This window comes from Gouania willdenowi, unplaced genomic scaffold (genome assembly GCF_900634775.1).
Source record: "Gouania willdenowi unplaced genomic scaffold, fGouWil2.1 scaffold_85_arrow_ctg1, whole genome shotgun sequence".
NCBI lineage: Eukaryota > Metazoa > Chordata > Actinopteri > Blenniiformes > Gobiesocidae > Gouania > Gouania willdenowi.
Genome location: NW_021145250.1, coordinates 665,794 through 679,968, shown reverse-complemented (window position 1 = coordinate 679,968; position 14,175 = coordinate 665,794). Strand labels below are relative to the sequence as shown.

Below are 14,175 nucleotides of genomic sequence, written 5' to 3'. Positions count from 1 at the left end.
TACAGGGTCCTCGAGGAGAACGAGGAGAGAAGGGTGAAGCAGGTCAGCCGGGACCCGGAGGAACCACCGGAGGTCGAGGACGACCCGGAGATGACGGCCCCAAAGGAAACCCTGTAGGTGTCGCTGTAGCTTGCCGTGATGTCACAGCTTTGACTTCAAAGCTTTGAAAAACTCTTCCTGTGACTTTCAGGGTCCTGTCGGATTCCCTGGAGACCCTGGTCCACCCGGAGAGCTGGGTCCCAGAGTGAGTCCTGCTTTACGGAGCAACCTGGGAATGTTTTTTACACACTTTAAACACTAATATTACCATCATTAGGGTCAAGATGGAGCCAAAGGAGAGCGAGGAGAAGACGGAGAAGCAGGAGAGTCTGTGAGTCACACATGAAACAACGTCAATAAACTTGATCAGTCTGTTGTTTATTTTTATTTTTCTATACTTGTGATAATCCATGAAGCCTAAAGTAACACAGGAAATAACGATTCTTCTCAGGGCTCCCCAGGACCACCTGGAGAGAACGGTCCTCTTGGTCCACCAGGAAAGAGGGTGAGTTATTTTTGTCCTCATAGATAGACCATGACAACTGATCGATGAGTCATTATTATTGATTAGCATGACTCAGCAAATGCCACTCCAAGTGTTTCGTACGCAATAAAAACTCAAATCTCTTTCTCGGTCTTTGTATCGCATGATGACTTCTTTGTTATTTTAGTTATTTATAAAAAAAAAAAAATGTTTCCTACATTGGTGCAATGAAAAATAATACTTCAAGACTATTTAATGACTCATCTAATTTATCATGTGATAAATTAAAACCTTGCTTTTAGTAACTAAGAAAGTATTAAGTAACTACATAAGTAACTAACCAACCAGTTTTGTAAATAATAAAGCAAGTAATAAGTAAGTACCTAGAAAGTTAGGTAAGCAACTAAGTAACTAGGTAGGTAGGTTAGTAATTAGGTCACTTAGCCAATAACTAAGTATTAAGTAACTAAATGATAATAAGGCTGTGTTAAAATATAATGCTGCTGTTTGTCTCTGATGTACCTTTAACATAAAGGTCCTGTTACTGTATTTCAGGGTCCTGCAGGAACCAGAGGAGCCGAGGGTCGACAGGGAGAGAAAGGAACCAAGGTGAGACCGTACCTTTGTCACACTGCGGGAACCAGTTTATCAGCGTCTTTATAATAAACTATAATCACATTTATTTATTCAATTGTAATTTAATGTTGTTCCTTTGCTTTGGTCTGATTTGTTGTTTTATTTTTCTAAATGTGTTACTTTGTTTGACTTGATCCTGTTTATTGGACATAATGGTATAAAACATACAGATATTTGCTTCAAAATGTTTATAATATTATTGTTTACAGGGGGATTCGGGTGCTGTGGGCCCCCCAGGAAAAACAGGCCCTGTGGGCCCCCAGGGAGCCCCTGGTAAACCAGGAACAGAAGGATTGAGAGGACTCCCAGGATCAGTGGTGAGCCTGGTTCACAGTTTAAAGTCTGTAAAGACGTTTGTTGTTTGGAAGCTGAAGACGTTACTCACTTTTTCAGGGTGAACAAGGTTCACCTGGAGCTACAGGACAGAAAGGACCGGCCGGCCCGCTGGTACGACCCCTCACCCACACTTTGGCCTTCAGTCCTCCTCCCTCACTAATCATTTACTCCCCCCCCCCCCCTGCAGGGACCCCCAGGATTGCCAGGTTTGCGCGGAGACTCCGGTGCCAAAGGAGAAAAGGGACACCCAGGTCTCATTGGACTCATCGGACCTCCAGGAGAACAGGGAGAGAAGGGAGACCGGGGTCTACCTGGACCAAATGGATCCATCGGACCTAAAGGAGAAACTGTACATATGACACGACCCCGAGAACCAGACGAGACGGATTCAAACTGACACATTTCTGTGGTTTTACAGGGAATGCCTGGAGGAACCGGACCACTGGGCCCCTCTGGTCCTGCTGGTCTGCCTGTAAGTGATTTACAATAATCAGCCAGTTCTTCATTTACCAGAAACAAACTGACACCTGTTATTTTTTTCCTGAAGGGACCTCAAGGCATCAAAGGAGCTAAGGGTGCATCAGTGAGTGAACACGTCCTGCTCAGCTGTGTTGGTTAAATCTTTGTGTTTCATAACGGTTCTCCTCCCTCTGTCCTCAGGGCGGGTCGGGTCCCAAAGGAGAAAAGGGCGTGCAGGGAGCTCCTGGACCACCTGTAAGTGCTGATTTTAAACAGGAAGTGGCTCCCTCATCAGTTACCTCACCATCTTCTCCCATCCCTCTGTGTCCAGGGTCCACCAGGGGAGGTGATCCAGCCGCTGCCCATCCAGAGGAGTCCCAAGTCCAAACGCTCCATCGACGCCAGCCAGCTGGTGTCCGACATGCCCGCATCGGACGCCACCGGCACCGACTTCCTGCTGGGCGGCGACGGCATGGAGGAGATCTTTGGTTCACTGAACTCTATGAGGAAGGAGATCGACAGCATGAAATTCCCTCTGGGAACCCAGGACAGCCCCGCCAGAACCTGCCAGGACCTGCAGCTCAGCCAGCCCGACCTGAAGGATGGTACGACCACAGGCTAATGCTAATAGGTGGTTAGCTAAAGAGCAGCTATTCACCAGGGACTAACGCTAAAGCTGACAAGCGGCTTACTAAAGAGCAGCTATTCATCAGGGACTAACGCTAATGCTAAGAGGCAGCTAAATAAAGAGCAGCTATTTACCAGGGACTAAAGCTAATGCTAACAGATGGCCAGCTAAAAAGCAGCTATTCACCAGGGACAACACTAAACCAAACAGTAAGCTTGCTAATCTATTAAAAGAGCCTCTGTTCCCTCATGCTAATGCTAATGCAAATGCTAACAGGTGGTTAACTAAAAAACTAAAGGCTGAACCAAACAGTCAGCTCACTAAGCCCTTAAAAGTGCCTCTGTTTCCTGTTAAGACTAATGCTAATGCCGAATGTTCACACTACAAATAAGTTAAATTGTTCATCTTTACTGTTAAGGATAATACTAATGCTAACAGGTGGCTAACTAAAGAGCAGCTATTCACAAGGACTCACACTGATGCTAACAGTCAGCTCGCTAAGCTATTTAAAGAGCCTCTGTTTACTGTTAAGTAAGACTAATGTTAATGCTAATGGTTCACACCACAAATAAGTTAGATAGTTTACTGTTGAGGATAATGCTAATGCTAATGCTATCTCACTAAGCTAGGAAAAGTGCTGCTGATAATGCTAATACCAACAGTAAGCTTAGCGTGTCTGTAATAAAGTTGTATGTGATGCAGGCTAATGCTAAAGCTAATAAACAGTTTGTTATAGTTAATAATTAGTCTCTGTCGCCCCCTACAGGAGAATACTGGATTGACCCCAACCAGGGCTGCTCCCGGGACTCCTTCAAGGTGTTGTGTAATTTCACCAGTGGAGAGACGTGCCTCAACCCCAGCGTTAGCGTTAGCACGGTGAGTTTGGATCGTTACCACCATGAGTTTGGAGCGTTAGCATGGTGAGTTTGGATGGATGTTCTGTCTTTCTCTGAGACAGGAAGAAACTGGGAAGACCAGTTGGCACATGTTTTGCTTAGCACGTAGTGACTAGCTTAACATATAGCGACTAGCTTAGCACGTAGCGACCATAGATTGTAAAAAAAAAAAGGGGATGGGACCAGCTCCCCGGTGCAGTGGAGCTTTTATTTTTAGAGCTCCCCCTGCTGACTGACTGCATTATAGGTCATAAACCCCGCCTCCTCAATGATGAGATGTGGGTCAAACTGTACAGTTAAAATACTCGTCACATAATTTTTTTTCAAACTTAAACTTTGCTGTGATCATTAGTTATTATCACCCTACATTGTGTTCAAATGCTCATTTTTCTGTGAAGTTTGTTTTAAATCAATTATTTGAGGTTGAAAAACGGGATTTTACGTCATACTGAATATGATGATGATTGACAGCTGCGGGTCTTGCGCAGCTCTCTGTGTGAATAGCGTAAGCAGTTACGTCGTGAAGAAAAGCCGAGACAAGTGATTTTCTTCATTTTTAAATGTAGAAATAAGTTTTTTTGTACTAACCTCTATGATCTGAACAAGCCATTGGAAGAATTTTCAGCGGGAAAGATACTTATGTTCTTGCTGCGTAACTCATCAGGGCAGTACGCTAAATGGGCGGGGTGTCTTACCAGGGTTCTTCCTGCCGGACTCTACTGCACAGAGTCTGGTTCCAAAATTGCAAGATGGAAGCGCATATTTTTGCTTCAAGAACGTTGAGTGGGAACGACTACAGTGCGCGCCTACTGGTAGCGACTAGCTTAGCACATAGTGACTAGTTTAGCACGTAGTGACTAGCTCAGCATATAGCGACTAGCTTAGCATATAGTGACTAGCTTAGAATATAGCAACTAGCTTACCTCAAAAAGACTAGCTTAGCATATAGCAACTAGCTTACCACGTAATGACTAGCTTAGCATATAGCGACTATCTTACCACATAATGACTAGATTACCATGTTGCAAGTAGCTTAGCACGTAACAACTAGTTTAACATGTAGCGACTAGCTTAGCACGTAACAACTAGTTTAACATGTAGCGACTAGCTTAGCACGTAGCCACTAGCTTGGAACGTAGCGACTAGCTTAGCACGTAGTGACTAGCTTGGCACATAGCGACTAGCTTAGCAAGTAGCGACTAGCTTAGCATGTTGTGATTAGCATGTAGATGACCGATCTTGAGTAACACTGAGGGTTTCGTGTGTGCAGGTGAAGATGAGCTCGTGGGAAAAGGAGACTCCTGGTTCCTGGTTCAGTCAGTTCTCAGAGGGCACTAAGGTCAGTGTCACTTGTCCACATCCTGGTTTCAAACCACAGACCTTTCTCTGTGTGACCTCACCCCCTTGTCTCTCTCTCTCTCCTATCATCCAGTTCTCCTACGTGGATGTGAGCGGTGGGTCGGTGGGCGTGGTCCAGCTGGGCTTCCTGCGCCTACTGAGCGTTCAGGCCCGACAGACGCTAACTTACCACTGCCAGCGCTCAGTGGCTTGGTTGGACCGTAGCAACAAGAAGGACTACAGCAGAGCGCTACGTCTACAGGGCGCGAATGATGAGGAGCTAAGCTACGACAACAACCCCTACATCAAAGCCCTGGTCGATGGATGCTCTGTGAGTTAAAGTCAAAGTCATAAAGTCACCTAAAGACTCAAACATACGTGGGTGCACCGCTGTGTAGTAGTTTCCATTAAAATCCTACATGTCCCATGATTCTTAGTCCTTGAACTCCGCTTTGCAAGCGTCTGCCCGAGTATGTTTGAGCCTTAAGGCTTTAGTAGGAGATCTTTGGTGTTGTTGTGAAGGTGGAAATGATAAGTAATGTGGGGTAATGTAATCTCAAAAGTAGCAACAATTAGTTTAAACAACTAAATAATGGACATGACAAATGGTGAATGTGGTTAATTTTTCAAAAAAATTGTTTCAGTTGTTTTAGTGATTGTGTTCTTCAGATCACGCCGTTCACTCATCACACACACACACACACACACACACTAGTCACAGAGCGTGTTGTTCTCTCTTCTTCTGCAGTATCGTAAAGGCGTGGACAGGACGGTGTTGGAGATCAACACGCCACAGGTTGAGCACCTCCCCCTGCTCGACATCAAGGTGTCAGACTTTGGGGAGAACAACCAGCAGTTTGGATTTGAAGTGGGACCTGTGTGTTTCCAGGGCTGAAAACACACACACACACATACACACATTGTAACACACACAGAGCGAAACACACTGACACACACAGATTTATATCAAATAAACACAGACATCTGGTAATTTGTAAATTAATTGTAAATGATTCAACACACAGTTTGGCTTTGAAGTGGGACCTGTGTGTTTCCAGTGCTGAAAACACACACACACACACACACACACACATTGCAGATGCTGTTGAGAGACACTCGATCTCGCGCCCAGAGAAAGAAGCGTCATCGTCCAACCTTCAGAGACGTCGAAGCGTCAGTGATTGGATCCAGGAGAGTGTTTCCCACCATCAAACAGGCCCCGCCCACTCCTCTCTCCGACCCCGCACGCTCCTCTCTCCTCATCTCACTTCCTCTCACTGTGAAGGGTCACAGTCGGACTTTCTTCTTCTGTAAATTCCTGATGTTTTAAATGTTACTAAATCTGAAGGTTTTTTTGCTGTTGTGTGACTGGATTCGACCAATCAAAAGCTTTCGGTCCAAACGCTCCGCCCCCGTTTTAATAAAAATAATAAAAGCTGCACGTTTCTATGTTCTAACGACACGACAACCATGCGGTCTCTCTTTGTAAAGACTTTTTCAAGCGCTTGTTGTTTTCTGTTTTAAAAAAAAAAAACAATGACAACCATGACAACCATGTGGTCTCTCTTTAAAACAACTTTTTCAAACATAGAATGTTAATGTTTAATTTGATCAGACAACTGTTCTTACGGAATTTTACTTTGATCTCCGGACATATACAGCGGCGTCTGCCGTTCGCTTTGATGTTTACTTTGATGTTTCCTTGACTTTCATGTAATAATTCCAGCAAAAAAAAAAAAAAAAAACTTGCTGGAACTGTTTCAAATAGATTTTTGCTTTTGATTCCTTTAAAAGCAAAACTAGCTTTTTTGCAAAGTCGTCTTCTCGTCAACCACAACAACCATGCGGTCTCTCTCGACTTTTCTTTAAACTTATTTTCTGATTAAAAACAAGTTCCATGGGACTCACAGAACAAGGGCCAGTGTCACCAAACCTTTGATTTTAACATCTTTTTGGTCATTTGGGTGATTTTAGTTCTTTTTATTGAAATAATTTATTTTCCACGAGAGACCAAAACATTGTCGTAAAGTGAAGAGACTGTTGGAGGATAAACAATCCATTCCTCTTGAAAACAAACATTAATGCATGACCTGTAACGTCCACTGTCCTTTTCACTTGAAAATAAAGTGTTGGATCCTGTAAATGAGAGAAACCGTGTGGACGCAGCTCTGTGGGAACAAAACGTGTGTGCTCATCACCTCACAGATAAACTGAGAAGTGTTTTTTCTTCCTTTTAATCCATTCATATGCTTTAGGGAACTGTAACAAGGTGCTAATTCTATCATCGGCCTCGTTTTTGAGTCTCTTCTGTGATTCTTTTGAAGCGAAGCGTGGGAAAATGTGCAGCATTTCACTCCATTTGTACAGAAGTCGTGATATTTCTATTGTATTTATTTAAAAAAGGGGGTTTGGAGTGGAAGCGTCTCGGCCTGTCGCTGCGTTTTGTTACGTTTGTATTTATTCTCACGCAGCAGCGAGTGAAACTTAACGATGGTCTGAGATGCTCCGCTTCTGTTGGCGCCCCCTCCAAACAATGACCTGTGGCCGTTCTGTGCTGTTCCATGATTAAACGCTGACTCTGCAGGTCTGTGTGGTTCCTGTTGGACGTTTACACACACACACACACACACACACACACACACACACACACACACACACACACACTGTAACCCCAGCAGAGTGGGGGAGCAGGGGGAGGATGTGTGTGAGAGAGAGAGAGGAATAAAAATCACGTGGTGCTTTGATGTGGTTTTGTCGACTTTTATTTTGAATTTTCTGGGAATTTTCAGAAGCTCAAAGTGTTTCCACCTTAAATATTTGTTTGTTTTGATTGTTTCTGAAACCATTTCCAGGTAAAAAAAAAACAAAAAAAAACGATGGTGCTGAAAAAAAAGAGAGAAAAGTATTATTTTATGATGTCTGTAAGTATTTTTTTTAAATTCCTTGTTTGTGTAATATATAATCTTTGTAAAGAGAGCAACGAGACTTTTGTTTTTATTCCAAATAAATGTCCAACAAACAGTCAAGATCGTCCGAGATTAGCACGTTTACCTTTTTATCTTCTACACCACCCAGTGAACACAACGACATCAGTGTTAACCAGTGTATTTTGTGTTTTTAAAGTCATTGGACAGTCACTTTGTGTATTTTTAATGTAGTTTTGGAATCATATTGTTTATTTTTGTGTTGTTTTTGTGTGTTTTACGGTAAACTGGGTTTTTTTTGTCATTTTGTTGGTTTTTTGAGTCATTTTGTTGGTTTTTTGAGTCATTTTGTGTTTTCAGATTTGTGAAATACAGGTTTTGTGTGTTTTTAGTGTAGTTTTTTGTGTGTAGTCTTTTGGGTCAATTTGGCCCTATGTTACGAGTCTAGATTACATTTTATCGCGCTAACTTCCAGGATTTAATCAGCGTGTGCTGGACTACGATGCTCGCTAACGTCTTACAGAGCTAAATCACCATGGTAACTTCTGCTGAACGACTAGCCTGGTCGCGAGCAGGTTTTGCTCTGGCTAGGGTTTTAGTACTAAAGTCCCGCCTCCTGACCAATCAGATCTCTTAGAAAACGACCTGTACATTGATAGAAGGCCCTGGTTGGTGCAGATCTGACAATTGTGTTTAGGAAAGAAGATTATTAATGATAAATAATCGTTTCATGTACTAATGACATCCTTTATCGACCATCGTAGGACTACTTCTCTCTGACAGGGAATGTTTGGTTAGCCGTAGCCCGCTAACAGAGAATAATCCAGGATATAATTATCTAGATTAGTAGCATAGGGCTAAATGTTTTTGGAGTCATTTTGGGCATTTCTCGGATTAATTTGTTTGGTTTTTATTGTCGTTTTCGGTGTTTTGGAAGCATTAAGTTTATTTTTTGTTGTTTTAAGGGGTTTTTGTGTTTTCAGATTTTTTTTAAATATCGTTTTGAATTTTGCACGTTTGGTGTTGGTGTTGTTTTCTGTGTATTTTGAATCTCTTTTCAGTCAATTTATGTTTTATGTGTCATTTTGTGTGTTTTTGGAATCTTTTTGTGTGTACGTTTTTTATTTTGTTGCTTTGGGGATTATTTTGTATGTTTTTTGAGGTTTTTTGTTTTCCAGATTCTTTTTATATATCTTTTAGAATTTTTTTTGCATTTTTAGTGCTGTTTTTAGTGTATTTTGCAACGTTTTGTATCTCTTCTGGGTGAATTTGTGATTTTTTTGTGTCATTTTGTGTGTTTTGGATTCATTAAGTTTTTTGGGGTATATTTAATATGTTTTTGGGGTAGTTTTGTGTGTTTTGGGTCGTTTATGTGGGTTATTTATTTTTTATTCTCCTACTGTGAACATGCTGCAGGGCCGTGGATAGACACGTGGTGGTGTCGGGTTGTTTCCCCCTCAGTGAGGGATAGTTTAAAGCTCAGTGTTGACAGGGTTAAGAAGGTAGTGAGCAGCTGGACAGGAAACAAACATCATTAATCTTCCTCTCATTCTGCAGCCGAGATTTCTTCAGTGTTACTATGACAACCTTTATATTAAACATGAAGCTTTAAATTAAATATAAACTCCCTCTAGGAATAGAAACAGACACCAGTGGGAATCTGCTCATGTCCACACGTCGTAAAACACTTCATCAGCTGAGCTGTAGACATATGGTCATAGATCAGAGCTGCAGACATATAGTCATAGATCACTCCTACTCACTAAATCAATGTGATCATTAACCCAGAATCTAAACTAACCTCAATAAATCAGAATTAAAGACGTTTGGACATGAAACAAAACTAGAAAAACTTGTTATTTCTGAGATCAAGAGCCATGTGGTCTTCACCAGCCAATCAGCAGAGATTACTCTACATCACAGATCACATGAATGTAACATTTGACCAATCAGCAGAGACCTGGGAGGACTCACACTTCCTGTTTCTCTGAAGTCATTAAATGGTGATCAATGTGTATTTATTAAAGACAACGTCTAAACTAACGTTGGTAAGTAGATCAAACTCACAGTGTTTGTAGTTTACTAGTTGATACAAAGTGAAGAAATATGATTTGTTTGTGAACGACTTAGTGAAATTACTGCAGGAAAATATGGGCGCTATTTTTGATCAAACACCCTGTTTACCTTAAATGAGTTGGTTTAGTTTGAGTGTTTTTAGACATGAAACATTTAACATGTACTTATAGAACAATTTATTTACAAATAAAACTTAGGTTATTATGTTTTAATGTTGCTTAATGCTTTTATAACACTATAAAATCTGCTTCACAGTGATTCACACTATTTTAACCATTTTTATTTATTTTTTAATTAGAAAGCTATAATTAGTAAATATGTGTTATTTAATGACAGTTCTATTGCATTTGTTTAGTATTTACTTGGACGTGTGAGTGTATTTATTTAGTTTGGTACCAGAAGAAAGATCCAAATGGTATTTTTCTATAATTCATCATTTAATGTAAAAAACATGTTCCTTTCACCTTATATATGCTTTTCTTTATTTTCTGTTTACACTTCTTGGATTTTTTTTTTTTTTTTTTTTTTTTTACCATTCACGGGCAAAGACTTACATATGGTAGCCTAAATAAACTGCATTTTCTACATTCAAACATTTTTTACAACAGTAATCAAGACCTGTTATACCATCCAGTAACACTCTAAGATTAAGACATTTAATTTAAAACAATTTCAATGAGTTCCCTATAAAGGGTTAAATCTGGATAAAATTTCAGAATAAAAGGCGTTAAATTGAATAATGGTGTGTACAGTGGGATCAGACCTTAACTCTAATCATTACTTTATTTCATTTAACATCATTTGTTTGGTTTCATTCCAACATTATCAACAGATTTTTATGTTTTTCAAGCAAATTTTCAACCCCAACAGTTTTTTATTCACTGTAACATTAAAGGTGCAGTCTGCAACTCTTATAAAAGGGAATTTTTGTCATATTTGCTAAAGCAGTCACTATATAAGGACAACCTTACATGAAACTAGTAGTTTTTGTGAAAAAAAAATAGACTCATTGATTCCCCCCCCCCACCCCCTTCTTTCCCAGGCTGGAGCGCCGTCTTTTTTACAGTGTATGGTCTGGAGGAGTAGAAGATGGAATTGGTGACTTTTCTGCTAGAAAGGTAATTACCGCTGCTTGATTTACATTTTGTTTGAATTGTAATTGTTACACTAGAACTATGTAGTGCATGTGTTGTTTGTGTGTGCACGCAGCAGCCTCTGTGTGGGCTGCTGTAATAGACACTGTGTTGTTGCTGCTGCTGAGGTGTGTGCACATTGAGAGAGAGAAGCGCTGCAGTAATATGTTTTTAACAGAGCATGTTATATTACTGTGATTTTGCTGTTGGACTAACATTAGCTTGTTAGCTCCTCTGAGGGAGGGACTTTGGGAAGTTTAGAGGCAGGGCAAGAGAGCAGCAGGGAGGGAGGGGGGGAGGGGGATCTGAGAGTTGCGGACTGCACCTTTCATAAAATATTTCAACGTAAAATGTGAAAAAGCAAAAAATATAATGATGAAGCAGTTTTTTTTTAAAAGGCAGAAAAAGTGGAAGAAGTGTGACATAACGTCTCACATCATTATCACTTAAAATGACTCCCAAAGTACACAAAACAACAACAGAAACACACAAACTGACAGAACACAAAAGTACACAAAATAACTCCAAAGACATACAAAAAATACACAAAAAATACAGGAAATGACAGAAAAAAAACACAATTATAGAAAAAACACAAAATGACAACAAAATTACTTCAAAACACACAAAAAAAGATGAAAACACACTCAATTACAGTATTTTAAAACAAAACAAAAAATGACAACAGAAACACGAAAAAGTACAAAAAAATATGCAAAATGGCGCCAAAAACACAGAAAAAACACAAAATAACAATAAAATTACTCCAAAGCACACAAAAAACAAAAACACACTAAATTACAGGGAAAAAATCCACAAAACAAAAACACAAAAGATTTAAGGAAAAACCCACAAAAGTATTTGATCATTTCTATTCCTCGAGTTTTTCTTACGTTGACCGTGAGACGACTTTCATTTTCTGCCTTTCTCTGATTTCTGAAATCTTCAGCGTCTGAAATAAGGAAGTTTGATGGAGGAGGAGCTCAAAGTAGAGCGAGCGCGCCTCCTCTCTGTGATCAGGACGCCTCTCAGTTCCTTATTGGATGCGGCGATGGATGAAGAACTGTCCCTCCTCATCGTGGTCCTGGCCCCTCCTTCTTCTTCTTCTCTCCATCCAGCAGCCAATCACCTCCAAGGAACCGCAGGACATCCTCAGGCCGTCCTCGGAGCTGTGGCCGCGGGTTGAGGAGCGAGAGGAACAGCGAGCAGGCCAGAGGTGTGAAACAGGCGAACTGTGGCGCTTTGGGACAGGGCTCCTCATCGCCCCGCCTGTCTTCAATCAGGTCCTCACGCTGGTCCTCGTGCACCCCCTGGACCCACTGCTGGTATTTCTGGTACGCCACGCAGTCGCTGGACGTCTCCGCCCACGGCTGGGTGCCCGTGAGCAAGGCGTATGCCAGGATACCCAGAGCCCAGCTGTCCACGCCGGGCTCCACCGACGCCCACACCCGGCCCTTCCTCTTCCTCTTCCCCTCCTCTTCATCATCATCATCATCACTAATGCAGCTCCAGCTGTCCTGGTTTCCTCTGGCGAGCTCAGCCTCAGGCGTACAGTACGCAGAGCTGTACCACACCTCAGGAACCCTGCTGCCTCTGGGCTTCACCTGCACACACACACACACACACACACACACACACACACACACACACACACACACACACACACACACACACACACACACACACACACACACCTTTAACACACACTATTTAACAACACAAACACCTAATATTATGAAGAAAAGATGAAAATGTTCCATTGTCAATGTTTCTCGTTACGCAGACGATGTTTGGCTCTATCTCAGACTCTGCCTCACGGAAATCACAGAATCAACTTCCTGAAACGCAATATCTATATATAGAATATCACACACTGTCAGCATGTTATATTATTAAATATGTTTGGAAGGAATAAACACACACAGACTGGTTGAATATAACACAGAAACTCAAATGAAAACACTACAGGGGAGGGAAACACGAAACGATAACAAAAACGCACACCATTTAAACAAAAAACACAAACAAAAATAACAACAACAAAAAACCACACACACAATTACAGAAAAAACACAAAGAATGTTTACTTTTAACATTAATAAGAAACTCTCACACACCATTCCAAAGTCTCCGAGCTTCACCCATCGACACGCGGCGTCACACAGAAAGACGTTTTCTGGTTTCACGTCTCTATGAACGAACCCCAGAGAGTGCAGGTGTGACAAGGCTCCACAAAGCTGACTCAGCACGCTCTGACTAAGCTCCTCCCCCACGCCCACCTGTGCACAGAGTAGCAGGTCAGCCTCACAGAAGAGGGGAGGGGTATAAAGGTCTAAAGGCTCCGCCCACCTGTGGGGTGATGACATCATACAGGTCTCCGTAGAGACTGGCCTGTTGAGCAAAGACGTAGTGAGACGGAGTGGAGTAAACGATTCCTAGAGCTGACGTTAGGGACGGGTGAGAGAGAGTCAGGGAGAGCTGGTACTCCCTCAGGAACGACCATAGGGATGTAGAGCCCCGTGGGAAGAACTTCAGAGCCATTGGAGTTCCTGGAAGAGAGATACATCATCATAGCTCCGCCCCTTTATCATTTGACCACACCCAGATAATCATAGCTCCACCGCTTTACCATCTGACCACACCCATATAATCATACCTGACAACATAGTTCCGCCCCTTGACCATTTGTAGGACAAACACATCATCATAGCTCTGTAACTTCATCATCTGACCACACCCAGATAATCATAGCGCCACCCCTTTACCACATGACCACACCCGGATAATTATAGCCCCACCCCTTTACAATCTGGCCACACCCAGATAATCATAGCTCCACCCCTTTACCACCAGACCACAACCAGATAATCATAGCCCTGTCCCTTTACCATCTGACCACATCTATACAATCATAGCTCTGCCCCTTTACCATCTGACCACGCCCAGTTAATCATACCTGATAATATAGCTCCGCCCTTTTACCATCTGACCACACCCAGCCAGCGCAGCTACATGCTACTGACAGATCTATTCTTTACACGTCTAGATCTACTCTCTATAAGTCTGTGACAGAGGAGCATATCTGTGTTCTAGATCTATGTGTTCTAGCTTAATGTGTTCTAGATCTATGTGTTCTAGCTTAATGTGTTCTAGATCTATGCTTACCTCTCTTCCTGTGCACAGCCAGCATCACCCTCCCATACGATCCTTCTCCCAGCAGCTTCAG

General features: G+C 41.9%; 1 protein-coding gene and 1 pseudogene across 2 annotated transcripts in view; one reads left to right on the top strand and one right to left on the bottom strand.

Moving 5' to 3' along the window:
* The window catches only part of LOC114460913 (collagen alpha-1(XI) chain-like), a 41,409-nt pseudogene extending 33,849 nt beyond the window's left edge, over positions 1–7,560 (top strand).
* A 4,126-nt stretch (positions 7,561–11,686) lies between these two features.
* Positions 11,687–14,175, bottom strand: part of LOC114460912 (serine/threonine-protein kinase SBK1-like) — a 5,737-nt gene continuing 3,248 nt past the window's right edge. For both annotated transcript variants that reach the window (XM_028442781.1, XM_028442782.1), the window contains exons 2-5: positions 14,115–14,175; positions 13,299–13,498; positions 13,067–13,228; positions 11,687–12,553 (exon numbers count right to left, since the gene is read on the bottom strand). The exon at positions 14,115–14,175 is cut by the window's right edge. In XM_028442781.1, the coding sequence (XP_028298582.1) occupies positions 12,023–12,553; positions 13,067–13,228; positions 13,299–13,498; positions 14,115–14,175 (954 nt within the window). In that variant the 3' untranslated portion in view covers positions 11,687–12,022. The remainder of the gene's footprint in view (positions 12,554–13,066; positions 13,229–13,298; positions 13,499–14,114) is intronic.